A 16,444-nucleotide genomic window follows, 5' to 3' on the forward strand; every position below is an offset into this window, starting at 1 on the left:
GTGGGGGGGTGGAGGGAAAAAAAGACAAAACGTTCACTTTCATCAACAGTCTTTCGACAACCCAGATCAACTGAAAAAGTGACTAGTTGTCCCCCCAACAGGATGTCAGCAGCAGAGAGAACAGAGAGGAATTGGTTACCTGCCCTATTTGACCTCTTCGCCTCAATCTGCTGTAGCTGCTCATCTTAGCCTCAATTGCAAATTTGGGCGCAAATAAATAGACTCTCTTCTGTTTCATAGTCAGACATAATCATAGCTTCAATTTCAATTGGCAAATAGCTGGGCAAATGTTATGCATGCAAGAGCAGGTAGTGCGGTAGCTGCTCCTTGTCCCACTTTTCTGGCCCTGTGATTGAAGAGCTTGTACTGCTTTTAAACTCAGAAGGTTCTCTCAACTGGCATTAAGCAAGAAAATACAGGTCAAATAACTCCACAGTAGCTTGTACAATGAAATTATGCCTAAAGAGGATGTAGGTATATGGTATGCATATTGATTATTCTTCAAAAATCATATTTAATATAATCACATGAGGTATAATAAAATTGTTTACTAAAGCTATAAAAAATAACTTGGTCATAAGTACAACCTCTGCTTTGGAATTACTTCAAGTGTATTATCTTGTTTTCAGCTTCCATAGAAAAGTTTCCATAGTGAAGCTGGAGGGTTTTCCGAAATATAAAAAATAAATAAAAACCCAGAACTGTCCATTAACCTTAAAAATCCTCCCGGATTCCCAAAGGAATTTTCCTCTTGCTTTTCATAACACTGTTTACAAACTAGCCATTTAAATGGACGATGTAATTGCCTGGCACACAGAAGGCACCTGCAAGAAACTGCCCATATAAACATATGTAAAAAAAATCTCACAAAAATACCCCTCTCCTTAACAGCACCCTACCTGCTGTCTCTTTCGCACGTTTCATTACACGCATGTAAGTGTTACACATGTACTGTGCAAAAATAAAAACAGAGCGCTTGCCCCTCTCCCTACGCTTTGAAACCAAATAGCCGTCTGTCTTTTTAAAGTGCTCCCTTCTCCCTGGTTATCTGTCATGAGCAGGGCTAATTCGCACATTAAAATGCAAATTCATTCCCGGACAAAGACGAAAGATTGAGCATGGACTCTAAGGTCATTAAATGTCATGTTATATTTTTATCAATTAATTAGACTTTTTAATCGAAGGATGTTTGAACTTTATTTATTTATTTATGCCACGCACTGGAGAGAGACAGAAATAGAGAGTGAGAAAAACAGAGAAAAGAGATCATTGTCAATTCGACACAGTAGAATGAAAGATTTAAAACACAAACATAATAAGAATAATGATAATAAAAACAACCAAACAACCAAAATAAAATACACCCGAGAGAGAGAGAGAGAGAGAGAGAGAGACTGTTAGTCTAAAGCCACGTTTCCACCCAAAGTACCCGGAACTCTCAGTCCCAGGAATTACTTTTCAAGGAACTAAAAGGTTCTTCCTTCAGCCATTGTTGTCTGCGTTTCCACCGCGGTCTAAAGACCCGCCAAGATTAGGAAAATGAGTCCGCTAAGGTATGAAAAAGCGATGGCTGTTTTAGACGGGCACACCGTAACGCTGTTTTATTTAGTATCTAATGCAATTTCAGGATGCTGTTTCTAACAACGCTATGTTAAAGACAAAAAAAAAAAACATTTCTTTCCATGATAGAGTGCACCAGGCTATCAATGCATTGTTCATATTTATTGCTAGCGCTAACTTTCCACATATTTTTGTGGACTTCAAGCATTTGATACTCTTGCTCGTCTTATTTCAGTCATTTCCCACTTTGCAGTGTTTCCCAAACTCAGTCCTGGGGGTCCCCATGTTTTCAGGTTCTCGCTCCAACCACAATTGTAATCCCAGAATTTAAACAAGTGGTTATTTTTTACTTAATTACACATTTATGTTTAGAGGGATTATTTGCCCACTTAAACCACATCATGTCAGAAATAGCTCCGCATGCCATGAACAATAAAAGTCCCTTATCCACATTGTGCTATATTGCAAATAGTTACATAAAGAGAGGTAAAAAAAAGAGCTTGCTAAAATTCTAGGATTGCAGTTGCGGTTGGAATTAAAACAAGCATACACAGTGGTACCACCGGACTGATTCTGAGAACCGCTGGTCAAATGTTCATTTTAAATTGCTGTATCTAATTGATTTGAAGCATCCAGACCAGGGCTGTAGTGGAGAGTAAACACATGTGAGCTCTATTTATCCACCATTTCAAAATGAGACAGGACATTTACTGACTCATTTTCCATTTAAGAGCGTTCACAGTGTTGCAGTTTTGCACGGTTACAGTCTGCATTTAGAAAACTCAGTGCAAAATATAGCTGAAATGAATGGGTGAAGCACTATGATGGAGAAAACGTCTGCTTCAGCTCATTGGGTACAGCAGCACCTTCAACATACTTTTGCTCTCCAGCCTCAGACGCACACAATTTCAGGTTTCATTGATGCCGGATTGATGGAGCTAGATATACTGTTCAGCTAAATGGGTTTTAGCAACTTGATGGCACTATTGAGTTTTCCCAGTTCTGTCTGTGCACCCACAGGGGCCTCTAGCCAAAGATATATTTGAAATTTCATTGTAATACCTGCCATAAGTATCATATATGTTACAGATCAAACGTTCTCTACAATCTCTCTCCAAAGTTTTCAGCTTCAACACCATCATTGCACTGTACCAAGAGTTTTGGCATTGTTACTTTATATAAAATAACTGATATAGGCTAATTTACAGAGAATTTTAAATCTGATCATTTTACAAGATAATCAGCCAGGGAATACAGTTGTCTTGCTATAGTTATTAAAATGAGTTTATATATATATATATATATATATATATATATATATGTATATATATGAACTCATTAATATGAGGGGCCAAACATGAAATATATAAATATAAAGCTGAATATATACATGTAATTCCTGAATATATAAATATAAGCCTGAATATATAAATATAACTCTGAATATATAAATGTAATTATTTTAATAATAAATGTAATGTAATTTTACTGATTATTTCACTTTTTATAGTAAAAATTGTATTATTGATAGAAACAGAAAATCATTAAAAAAATAAAACATTGATCATTAAATCATGCTAATGTCAGTCATTTATTACTTTAAATTTTCATAATAAAACTGTATATTGAGTATTTTCCTGTGTTATCTATGTAAATTGGATACAGACACCACATAATTTAACAGACTGATGTTAATTGAGAAAATTTATATTGAAAAGTGATTAAATTAAGTAATTAGTTATGACATGGTACTGAATTGATTGAACAGTTATGGACAGAATTTGAGAGAACTGATACTAAATGATTTAATGGGAAACAAATGACAAAAGACTTTATCCTGCTAAATGTCTGAATTGATCAGAGGTAGGTATTGATACCAGTCCATGTAAATGTGGTGTAAACCAGCCATGCAAATGTGGGCCCAGTCGATGTACCAGTTCTGTACGTCAGGGTGGAAAATGAGCTTGTCACTTGGACATATTTACTGTGCATGGTATTGCTATTGCTGCCCAGGGCTGTCTGAGTCGGTAATATCGATAAAACACAATTAGACAGCAGCAAGCTTTTCCCCTGGCGAGCTCTTTGGCCATTGTTATGTTCTTGCTTTCAGATAAACGCTGGAGACACTGAGAATTACCCAGCCCCCACCCTACGCCTGTTGCACAACAGTGCTGTCCTTCCACTAAACCCAGTGCCATCCCCACACTACCACTGAACCCAGTGCCATCCCTGTACTACCATTAAACTCAGTGCCATCCCTGTACTACCACTAAACCCAGTGCCATCCCCACACTACCACTAAACCCAGTGCCATCCCTGTACTACCATTAAACTCAGTGCCATCCCTGTACTACCACTAAACCCAGCATAATTCTAGTACTACCACCTAACCCAGTTCCAGTCACAGTACTTCCAGACTTAAAACCAGGCAATATTCGACTATGTACAATAATCCAACATGGGGGAGGGGTGAAAATGCATAATTAATCTCCCAATATGACACAGCCTGCTGACCACAAGCATGCACAATCACTGTGCACGCACAGTCATTCACAGTCACTGAGTACCCACAATTATGCATGATCATTAGACTCACACATTCATGCACAATCACTGGGCACACACAATCACACATGACCACAGGGAACACACAATCGTGAAATACTAAAGCCAAAATAAATACACCATTTAAAATCACACAGGTGAAAGCCTGAATGCAAGTGAATGCACACACACACACACACACACACACACAGGCACATGCATTCAGATGCACACAAACACACATGCATTTGCAAATGTATACATAAACACATACACAAGTATGTACACAAGACAGGGGTTAGGCTGCATTTATGGAGTATGTGATTGAGGGAGGAGGCAAGTGAGGCTGTAGAAAGGTGGGGGGGGGGCTATTTGAGTGACGAAGAGGCAGCTGTCTGCTCTCTCTCTCTCTCTCTCTCCATCATTGGTGCTGATGATGAGAGTAACAGCCACACACACACATACACACACACACACACACTCTCGCACATGCAAACATACACACCATCACTGGTTGCAGCCCTGTTCTTCAGTCTACAGCTCCACCCACAGTAAAGTGGTGGACAGACAGACAGGAGAGGAGAAAGAGAGAGAAAAGGACAGAAAAAAGGAGGAGAACGAGAGAAGGCAGTGTGAAGAAAGAAGCTTCTTGTTTTTTTCCTCCACTTGTGGCATCTGTCTTTTGTTCAGGTAAGCCATTCCACAAACCACTGTCAATGTTTCACACGTATGTCATGTTGAATAGCACAAATCAAATTCATGCTCATCTGTAAGTGATACAAATTAATATTATAAAACAGTCTCTACAGACTCTACAGGTAGATTATCAAACTTTGATAGCTATGTTTCTTATGGTGATGGTAATAATTATTATTATAGTTGTTGTTGTTGTTATGAGGACGATTACTGCTGTTGTTATAATAATCATAAGGAAATTTACTGCAATAATAGTTACAGGGCAATTTTTTGACTGAGCCTTCTCTAATAGCAAAAGAGGAGGCAGCAGTGCTCAGCGTGAGTTATGCATATGAATACAATTGAGGCTATTACCAAGGCTGTGTTTGCGCAAAAGCCAAAAAAAGTGCTGAAGACATACTGTGACATGGAAATGTTACTTTAACCTCACGGTTGTCTGATTAACCGATTTAGAAATTTGTGGGGGGGGTTTTTTGTTTTTTTTGTTTTGTTCTGTAAATATATGAAGAATCACAGACCTGCTCAGATATATTGAATTAAAACCTATTTCAGGATTTCTGTCAGAATCTGGGCTTAAATACAGTTGAGTACCCATGGTAACAGGTACTCCCGCTTCATTCATTCAAAGTGAATTTGATTCACTGCGTTGAAGACAACACCCTTAATATATTTTTTGGGAAATATATGGACAATCTCAGATATGCTCAGATATATTGAATTAAAATATATTTCAGTATTTCTGTCAGGATTCAAGCTAAAATACAGTTGAGTACCCATGGTAACAGGTACTCCTGTTGGATTCATTCAAAGTGAATCATTGCACTGAAGACAACATCCTCCAAGTGGGAGGTACCAAGACAGTTCATGCAATATTGCATAATGTTGAATGAACTCGTCAATGCATATGCCAGAATAGTTGGATATTCAAACAGTGTATATTTATTCTTTAGTTATTTTTCTAGTACTCAGAGTGTGGAATGTCCTTTTCTGTAATGACTTGCTTCCATATAAACTGCATATTTTTCTGTTTGTAAGTTGCGCTTGCAAAGCTCTTATGACAGATGCAGGGGATGTGGACACTAGTGTGTGTGTGTGTGTGTGTGTGTGTGCGTGCATGTGCGCTCCTTTGAGATTTATTTTATTTGTCGACAGCATTCACACTGCTCCACAACATGACACAAACTATGAAACAGCAATGAATCTGCTTTGGAGGAAAATATGCATAATGATTTTCTGGCTGACAGACTTATAATAATATTTGTTCAGAGTGGATCTGTGGAACCATCACTTAAGACCTCTCTGTCGGATATGGGCAATTTATGCCCTGATGCGCCAAACTGTCTCATTCTGACACCGACTATCATCCTGTCAGCAGCTGACACCAAAACAATTGAATGATCCACTGCAACGTCTACTTAGTGATTTCAGCGCAGAGAGCTTTTTCCGATTAAACTGGATAGCGTAGAAATAATTACTAGTTTCTATTTTGTTTTGAATGAAAGCAAACTGTACAGTAGCTTGACAGAAGAACACACACACGCAGGTCTGTATTGTTATGCTAACCAGAGTGAGTACTCACTCTGACCGCAGTGCATGTTGCGTTCAGTAATTCCAAACAGAGTTTATCCAGAAGTGAGCAGGATCGGACGCAGAATCCTCGGATTAGAATGCGCACATACTTTTGGCTCCCACACAGGGAAAAGGTAGGGCTGCGGGGAGCTCTATCACGATGCCCAGCAAAGTGTTTTGCTGTCATTAGCCAGCAGGGGGAGTAGATATCACATATTTGGTTAGGCACCGTAGTAAGTCCACCTCTGTGTTTCTGTCTCATTCCAGCCCCCACAAACCCAAGAGGACTGGATAGCTCTCCAGATGGATCCGCTTCTGGAACAGGTCCTGGGTCGTGTTAACAGCACCCCGGGTGGGCTGCCCCTAAACCACAGCGACCCCCTGAATATGTTTCCAGGCATGCAGCTGCTGCTGAGCTTCAAACCCATTTTTGTGCCTCTCTACTGCCTCCTGGTGGCGGTGGCCTGCGTGGGCAATGCCTCCCTGCTGGTCTGCATCCTGGCGGACAAGAAGCTGTACAACGCCACAAACTTCTTCATCGGCAACCTGGCGGCCGGCGACCTGCTGATGTGCCTGAGCTGCGTGCCCCTGACCGCCTCCTACGCCTTCGACCCCAGCGGCTGGTCCTTCGGCCGGCCCCTCTGCTACCTGGTGCCCCTGCTGCAGGCCGCCACCGTCTTCGCCTCGGCGCTCTCGCTCACCGCCATCGCCGCCGACCGCTACGTGGTGGTGGCCCACCCGGTCCGCCGCCGCATCTCCCTGCGCTGCTGCTCGGGCGTGGCGCTGGGCGTGTGGGGCCTGGCGCTGGCCCTGGCCGCGCCCCCCTCCATGAACACCCGCTACCTGGACCTGAGGCCCAGCGGGCTGGAGCTGGTGGTGTGCGAGGAGTTCTGGCCGGGGACGGGCCGGCTCAGGATGCTGTACTCCTGCTTCATGCTGCTGGCGTCCTACATGGTGCCGCTGCTGTCGGTCAGCGTGTCCTACTGCGCCATCACCGCCCACCTCCGCCAGCGCTGCCTGCCCGGCGCCCCCACCCACAGCCAGCAGAGCTGGAACAGGAAGAGGCGCAAGACCTTCTCCCTGCTGGTGGCCTCCGTGCTCGCCTTCGCCCTCTGCTGGCTGCCCCTGCAGGTGCTCAACCTCCTGCTGGACCTGGACGGCGAGTTCCGCATCGTGGACAAGCGCTACGTCAACGTGCTGCAGGTCTCCTGCCACCTGGTGGCCATGAGCTCCGCCTGCTACAACCCCTTCATCTACGCCTCGCTGCACAGCAAGCTGCGGCTGCACCTGCGCGCGTGGATGCGGCCCCGCCGTCGCCGCCGGCAACCGGGCGGCCTGGTCTCGCTCCACGCCTCCCGCCACAACGCCACCTGCCTCAGCCTGGTGTCCGAGCCGCCGGGCAAAGAGGGCCGCGACGCGTCTCAGAGTCGCGTCGACAACTTTCTCTGAAATCCCCTCCCCCAAAATACCCCACCCTCCTCCCAAATGCTTCTCCCAATAGGACACTTCCTTCGTGCAAACGGGGATCTAAACTAATCTCTGACGGCTCCATCAAGGCCGACTATCTCCTTCGGCTTGAGCAGTGCATTTGCAGGGTGACTTGCATGGCTCTTGGCCTGCTTTGGCGGCCAGTGCCACGGTTCTCCAGCAGAAAAGCTGACACGTGAACCGCAAACCCCTAGTGACAACCATTTCATAAGAACTCATATCCATAAAGCAAAAGAGTGAAGTGTGGCCCAGGCTGTCTACACTGATGAACAAGTATTGATGTCTCCACGGGAGCAACTGCCTTATGAACCCTCTCAGCTCAGATAGGATTATAAATAGCATGGTTTAAAGATCTCACTACCCGGGGCAATGGACAAAGAGCCACTCTCAGTAGCTGCCATTATCTCTATAGCTGTGAATTTGCTCGTTATGCTGATGATAAGGGGAGAGTTCATCTTCTCTGGCCCATTGACGTCTCAGTGAGCCCTCAAATGCCCATCCGTTTTTAAATGCACAGGACCTTGGTCTTGGTCAGTAGAGAGACTCTTCCGCCGATTGTTTAAACTTCATGATCCCAGGGTGCTTTGCACAGGCTGCCGTACCATGTAATGATCAGGATTACACACCAAACATCTGGTTAACCTGACTTACTGTAGATATGAATTCAAAGCGTGATTGTTTGATTCTTTTTTGGGCACATAGGTTTATGGGCTACTCACAAGCTTCAAGTTTTCTTGGAGTTCAATACTGAGTTACCTCACTGAAATACGAACTTGGTAAATCAAACTTTTTTTGTGATAACAAACCTCTAAGATTGCAAAAGCACAGTACATGGGTGGAGGGGGACAGACTATTTCCTCAACGACCTTTGAGAGAGAGCAGGCAATATTGCCAAGATATCCTGAAGTTCCCTTCCTGCATGGCTGCTTGTCCTTGTCATGACACTTGACTATTCTGGCCCCACAATGAATGAAATGAAGTTCAACAGAGGTGTGAACAGCAGAATTACCGGCGGCCATTTTCTGTCAGAGATTCAAGACCTACCTCTTCAGCTTGAATCAGCTTGGATCCCTTCCTATACCCGCACACCCCAGAATTTTTTTTTTCCTGACTAAATTATTTTTGGATTGTGTTAGCATGCATAATGGCTTTAAATGGATGTTAGCTGTGTGAATCAATTATTTGTTTTGTTGTTCTATTTTGGTGTGAATTAACTTTTAGTGCATTATTGATGTTGCACTGCAAAATAAATTCTTCTAAATGAAAGAAAGTTGATATAAAGCCTTACATAACCGATTGAAACTTCTTCTTGTTAAAAGGCTCTCAGCCAAAACTCAAGCTGCTACAATTTTTTTGACATCCAGCTAAATCACACATTTGCTTTGTCTGCATTGCGATCTCACTGTCAGCAGTCCGAAGTGACCACACTCACCACAATCTGAACAGTTCCCCATGGCAACAATAGGCTGCTTCAAAGGCTTCACAAACCCTGTTTTTCAGCATCAAAGCTATCGTAGGAAAACACGTCCAGCACCTCGCTCCACTGACCGAGCTCGCACGGTCCTACAAATCTAAGCCAAGCACAGGAGTCCATGCTTTTCCCCGTGCACCGAGATCAACCCACAATGCAATTCATCTGCATGGCAAAAACATGAACTGTGCTTGATCTACACAAAGTGGCCCCTTGAGCAGTGTGCTTTTATCAAGTTGGCTTAGGTGCTAATGCACTGAGTGATATGTAATGAGACACACAGCCTTATTGGCTTCTTATAAGAGGGCGCCAGGATTTCATCATTCTGAAGGATATGCGGATGAGTGCTTGTTAAACAGTGTAAAAACTTCACAGAACAAAATGACTTGTGCTAAACAAACTCCAGCGCTGTTAAATCAATTATAACAGAGTCCAATAGGGACAACACACGTGTACTCTGTTACAGTTAACAGCACTCTATATCAGAGTTGATTTTACATCAAAAACTTTGCTGTGCAGTGTATGGTTACTGTGAGGGATTTTGACAATCCAAAAAAAATATGACTGAAGTAGAAACCAAAAGCTGAAGTGGCTTTGAGATGTGGCATTGGTTTAGACAACACTGGTGGTGTATTAGTCAACGTGTGTGCTTCGTGCTCCATCTTTCTTTTAGGTTGTCAACATATAATGGGTGACTTCCTCTGACTAATGAACAAGCTGGTATGATTCATTCCACCAATTGTTCTCTATTTACTGTATATTTTTCAAATAATTGTTTTTGTTACATTAATGCTTGTTTCACCACAGATGGGGATGACTGTGGGAAAAAAAATTATTTCATACCCTCATAAGCATGATATTTGTATTTTAAAATAATTTTCAAATTATTGCCCAAGCTAAGACAAATGCATTTTAAATATTATGGCGACTTTGACAGTTTATAACAAAAGTCAATGAGTTTTTTCAAGACTAGACTTCAGAGAAGGCAAACGCACATACACACACGCACTTGATCACTTACACACACTCACACACACACACACACACACACACACGCATGACTTTGTCCAGGGTGCTCAGTCCATTTTCCTATTTTCACTGAAGAAGGTATAGGGTCCGTCGGGAAAATTTGTTCATATAATTTTTTTGTGTAATGTTATTATAGCTGGATAAAAGACGGCCCTGCTTACCTGTTTCAGAATAAGAATAAAGTGTTCTCGATATAAGTGTTCTTGAATAAAAATGTCTTCATGTACGGTAATGTATGTGTCTTCTCCATTTATTGCCAGCCTAGTACAAAGAACCTAACCAGAAAAAAAAAACATCTTTTCCACTTTTATTATAAGCAACTGATCAGTAATTTTCTGATCGATATCACTTCGCTTTCCTCTGTCTCTCTACATCAGTTTCAGGCTTTCGCTCAATACCGCTGATGAAATCTATTCATTTGAAAGTACATTATGTCTGGTCTGGATACGAGACATCCAAGAAAAGCTCTGCGGAGACTGAATCGAATGAGGGGGGGGGGGGGGAAACAGCCGAAAAAACAGGCCGGGTCCTCACTTGAGCCGACGACGCTGGAGCCCGGACGCTGAGCGCACATGCTAATTACGGGATTTAGCCACCCGCCTCGAGGCTAATCTGATGTAAGGCTCCCAGTGCGGTTTACGCCACAGTTCCCCCCCCCCCACCCCCGCGGGATCCGACACACACAGACGCCCGTTTCGGTTAAAGGGCTTTACGCAAACGCTCCTGTTCTTCGGCTAATCGGCCGCGGAAACGGATTCCTCGCAGTTGGACGCTGCCAGCGGCGTGGGAGGAGCCCCTGAAAGCTCGGCAGAGACGAAGCGCCGTGCTCAGCAGAGACCCCCGCGGTTACCAAAAAGCGAACCTTTTCACCACGTTTGCCCAACATCAGGGTACCCTTATGATACTAATCTGCTGCAGTCACCAGACCTACTGAGAAGTGCGATGTTGAGCACTCTTTCATAAATGGCACCATACAATAACATGGATTTTTATCTAATGATATGTGCAAGATGGGGCAGGAGTTAACTGGCTCAATAGTGTCTGCATTGCTGTGCAGATGAAGCCTACCTCAGGTTATCTCTGGCTACCTCAGTGACATGGGTTGTGCACGAAGGGTTTTGCAGCTATAAAAGTTTGAATATTTCAAATCATAATGGAGTGGTTCTGGCACATTACCATCCTTCCCAAATAAAAAAAAAAGATTTCTGAGGCCGTTTCAGTTCCCCAGCATTGATCCAGGAGGCCCACAACCTCACACCATAAAAATGTAGCATTTTCAAGATGGGGAGTGGGGGTGGTGGCTCTTGCATTGGAAGGAGATTCAAATCTTCTTTGTCATCTGATTGGCTAGCTGCTTGTCTTTGCTTCAATGCCAGCTGTAAAAAAATGTATTTCTTCCAGCACTTTCTGTGACAGAGAATTTGGCTGCTGATTGTTGCAAGATGAAATAGTGGAGCCGGCTGAATAGTTAATTTTCCCCCATTCAACCCAAGTAGTTGTGCACCACACCTCCATTGTTGTCATTTATCTATGTCCATTGATTAAATCAAAACCTTTCATACCATTCGCCACTCTATCCTTGTAGGTAGATTAAGCAGTGTATCGATGTCTCTGAACACTCTCTGGCCTGGTTCACCCGCTGTTTATCTGAAAGACAGCTGTGGTTAAATAAGAACAGTTGCTATCTCACCCCCTGGTTGTCACTATGGGAGACCCCCAAGGTTCGATCCTGGGCTCCATACCCTTCTCATTATATTCCAGTGACATCGGCCACTCTGTTCGAGTTTCCTCCCTCCAACTAAATGCTGATGACACTGTCTTGTACTCGGTTAGCCCCTCCCTGAATGCTGTTCTAGACTCTGTAAGACAGTTTCCTTAAAATAACACAGGCTTTCTCCGCACTGCACCTTATGGTAAATAAGTCAAAAGCAATGATAGTGTGGCTTGCTAGGAACATCTCTGTTCCCCCTGTGACACTTCCACCAGTGATGGTTCTGTTCATGAGCTTGTCATATAAGTACCTGAATATGGCTAGACTGCACTCTACCCCTTATCCTCCAGCTCAAGAACAATGATAAGATCTCCACTTGGCTTTTTGTACTGGAATCCCTCCGCACTCAGGACATTATGTTACGATCACTTGTCAGACGCTCTTATGCAGAGTGACATTGAGTACTGGAGAACATCCGCGCTGACACTCAGGAATACAAAAAGGGAAATATCACCAAGAAGGCACATGGGCCCATTTATATGCAATAAGCGTAATGCTAACATAACAAACAGCAATTTGTGCCAAAATAAAGCACCACTAGACAGATAACCTATCTTTATACAGCTATACCTATAGCATTATCTAAAATAAAATATAAAGAAAGATACAAAGAAAGAATATCTAACGGGGGCACGGTGTGGACATGGGGGAGGGGGATGGGTTCTAGATGCCCAGAGGTAGCAGAATGGAAAGATCTGGTAGGTGTATAGGGTCGGATGAGCTTTTGAACATATAATAGACCTGTCTCTTTACCTGCTCAAAAGGCTAGCACCAAGGTTCTGAATTTGAAGCTGATTGGTGTCAAAATATCCACCGGTTCATGTTCATTTACAAAACCCTCCTCAGTACGTCCCCTCCTTACTTGTGGATCCTGAGATTAAAACCCCTGCTCCACCCATCATATTCTGTTAAAGCCCATACTTTCTTTGATTAATCTTCGGTTCAGTCTACTGCAGCCAGTGAGTTGAATGAACAACAAAAACTAGAAAATTTAATCTACTTTTCAGCTTTCTATGACTCTATCTTGGACATTAGCAATCTGAAACTGTTTTTCAACGCAATAATGTCACCTTACTTTACATTACATTACATTGCCACTGACAGCTTTATATACGTTACACAACAATCACTGAGCAGAGTGAATTATAGAAGTGAAAAACATTGGTGTTAGTCTCAGAAATGAAAAAGTGAGACATCATCAAGAAGGCACAGAACATTTATTTACAATCAGTAAGTGTACAGTTAACCTAACAATCCAATTATTTGTACTGGACCAAATGCAAGTAACATTAGATATCTTTTCGCAGTGATGCCTATAACATTATCTAAAAGCAAAACGTATGGTAAAAATAAAGGATAACTAAAGAGGCTCAGTGGAGGCAAGGTAATCAAGCAAAGTAGAGCTCCTTGCCAACTGAAAGAATGACTCTCTCCATTGAGTGGCCAGGCCTCAAGCCTGACTGGTGAGGGCCTAGGTCATTTTGAGAAAGAAAATTAAAGATTTGCTTAAAGACAAGCAAGAGTATTCAATAGTTTTGAAGTGGAAGGGAAGAAGAGAGACAGGGCGGTAGTTCTGCATTGCAGTGGGGCTAAGAGTGGGTTCCTTGAGCAGGGGGGTGACACAAGGTTGTTTGAAGACTGCAGGAACACATCCAGTGGGTTCACCAGGGAGGCAATGAATGGGAGGACATAGAGAGAGATGGACCAGAGGAGGGTTATTGGGGAGAAGATTTACTGATGTGTTGGAGTACTTCATTGTGATGAAATTGCATATTTCAGCAATGCTCCTATCAAAAAAGTGGCAAAGTGAAATGCAGTGAGGGTTTTGTATTGGGTGGGGAGGGGTTTGGCAGTGAGGAGAAAGTGGTGAACCGTTTATAGGGGTTACAACAAGTTGAATTCTCAGTTCTACTCAGGTAAAAGGTTTGCCTTAGGGTGATTGTAATACTCAATAAAACTTTATTTATATAGCTAGCACAAGTCATATATCAAATGCAACTCCAAGTGCTGAACATAAAAAGTGCACATAAGAGTATGTTAAAAAGTTTAAATAAAAAACATGAAAGTGAATAAATAAAATATAATAAAAACTAATAATAAAATAAGAAATAACAGTAAAGTGCAAGTCGAAATCAACACACACTAGATAAAAGCCAGGCTAAGAAGGTGTGGGTGAGTAGCAGTTCTTCATTGTGTACAGGCGCAGCTGGTTTCCTGCTCTGTGGGTAGAGGATGAGCTTGTTTTCTCATGTCTATTTTGTCTTTTTGGTCAGAACCCCCCACCTGTGCTACTATTTCTGTTTTGCTATTATTATTATCGGTTATTGTCTCACTCAGCTGTCTTTTCACCTGTGTGAATCTGCATTTTGGCTTGATGGTGTGTGCTGCCTCCTGATGCCGATGCTATTTGTCTGTCTGTCACCTATTTTCACAGCCTTGTTGCTTATCTGTTGATTACTTGTTTGTCAGGATTTTGTATGTGTGTGTGTGTGCGTGTGTGTGTGTGCGTGTGTACATGTGTGTGTGTCTCTTTTTTCTTTTTTCCAGCAACCACCCCTCTCCCTTATCTCAGGTTGTCATTGTACATGAGGATTTGCATGGTTCGTAAAATGTAATGACAAAAAAAAAAAACCGGTAACAAAGGTACATTAAAAAAAACAAAAACAAATTTAAACTGTTTCCATAAGGAGTATATCAGTGACACCATCATCCCCTCCCCCTCCACCCCTGCCATTTCCTTGGTTATGAAACTCCATTTTCTCATCACTGGTGGCGCAGCTCTTAAATGCCGCAGAAGCTTGCCGTGCAGGCCCGAAGGAGGAACAATCGAGGCTCTTCATTTTGGCCCGGAGCCTATGATTACAGAGAATTTCGCTTTATTTTTCCCAGCCACTCTCACCCCCTCTTCAGGGGGGAACCGCTGCGAACCGTAACCATGACAGCCGGCTCGCCATTAACCGGCGCTAGCATTAGCGTAGCACACTTGTGAGCGCGTGGCCTTTTCATTGGGCCTCGGCTCGGCCTTTTTTATTGACTTTGCCAGCGGGGTCGGCGGCCCCCTCGCGCGAGGCCGTAGTCGAACATGGCGGCTCGGCCCCCGTCACAGCCGCCGGTGACTCAGGTGCGAAAAACACTCCGTCCTCAGCGCTGCCCAGGCTCGCCTGAAGGTCACCATCGTGAGCGCTGTGTGACAAATGCATATTTTGACTTGTTTTTTTTTTTTTCTTCTCTCTCTCTCTCTCTCTCTCTCTCTCTCCCTTTCTGAAACCTCATCAGGCTTCATTGTTCCAGCCTTGGCGCAGAGTAGGCGATAAAAGCCCTCCTAATGTGTGTTTTCACATCCCGAGGAGCGTAAAAACTCAGACTGACAATAAAGGTCATTTTAGACTTAATACCAGAAGATTCGCACCGCCTCCCTCTGGTATGTTCCGCTGTAACCCTTAAAGAGATAGCTCACCCTCTGGAAATTTTTCACATTATTTCAGTTTTACTCCAGGTTTTTTGATTGGCCCAAATCATTATGATGAAGGATATTTTGTATATGTAGTTTGCCTTCGGTGTGCACTAATTATACATCACTTTGGATAAGAGCATCTGCCAAAAAATGTAAATGTAACATAATGGAAGTTTCTCATGAACTACCAGCTTCACAAAGGCTGGGATTGGGGTGCTGGTGGCTTTGTCATTTAAACCAAGGAAATACACTTCAGCAAACTCCAAAGCTTGTTGTACAGCAATGCGATGCCTCCAGAGGTGGTACTTGTGTTAATTACTTCTTTTCTTTCTGGTTTTTTTTTTTTTTTTTTTTACAAATAAAATGTATTCTTTGATACATGCAGCCTGACATCATTGCACTGAAGGAAAATGGCATGGCGCTCTGTGTGGACAGCACCACACAGAAAGGAAGTGGTTTAAAGCAGCAACTGGATTAAAAATAGTTCCTGCTTGTGTATTTCCACAAGCAGGAATGGGGGGAATGGTTTTAAAAACCTTAAAACCTCTGCACTTTCTCCAGTCTCCTTCAGACATCCTAAAAGTGTACAAGTGTGGCTAGTTGTCCTCAGATGGAATGTCAGCGTTCCAGGTAACCTTCCCTCCACCGCTCAACCTCTGTCTGATGCAACTCCCCAACCATGCTTGAATAAATAACATTTGGCAGTGCATAATCTGACAAATGCTAGCTTCAATTTCAATTTGTCAATAGCTTGGCTAATGGTAGGCAAGGGCTTCCACTGCTTATGAATAAACAACATACAATGGATGAGTTCCTACGTGTAGCCTCTGAAAACAAGGATGTTGTCCATGCTGCTTTGGAA

At 43.0% G+C, this 16,444-nt stretch overlaps 1 protein-coding gene across 1 annotated transcript; it reads left to right on the forward strand.

Annotated features, from left to right (window-relative positions):
• Positions 1-4,560: 4,560 nt before the first annotated feature.
• Positions 4,561-10,553, forward strand: si:dkey-202l22.3 (7 transmembrane receptor domain-containing protein). Its single transcript, XM_064303323.1, has 2 exons — positions 4,561-4,794; positions 6,637-10,553. The coding sequence occupies exon 2, from the start codon at positions 6,673-6,675 to the stop codon at positions 7,816-7,818; it is 1,146 nt and encodes a 381-aa protein (XP_064159393.1). The 5' UTR covers positions 4,561-4,794; positions 6,637-6,672; the 3' UTR covers positions 7,819-10,553.
• Positions 10,554-16,444: the final 5,891 nt, after the last annotated feature.

Source organism: Anguilla rostrata, chromosome 12 (assembly GCF_018555375.3).
Source record: "Anguilla rostrata isolate EN2019 chromosome 12, ASM1855537v3, whole genome shotgun sequence".
Lineage (NCBI taxonomy): Eukaryota > Metazoa > Chordata > Actinopteri > Anguilliformes > Anguillidae > Anguilla > Anguilla rostrata.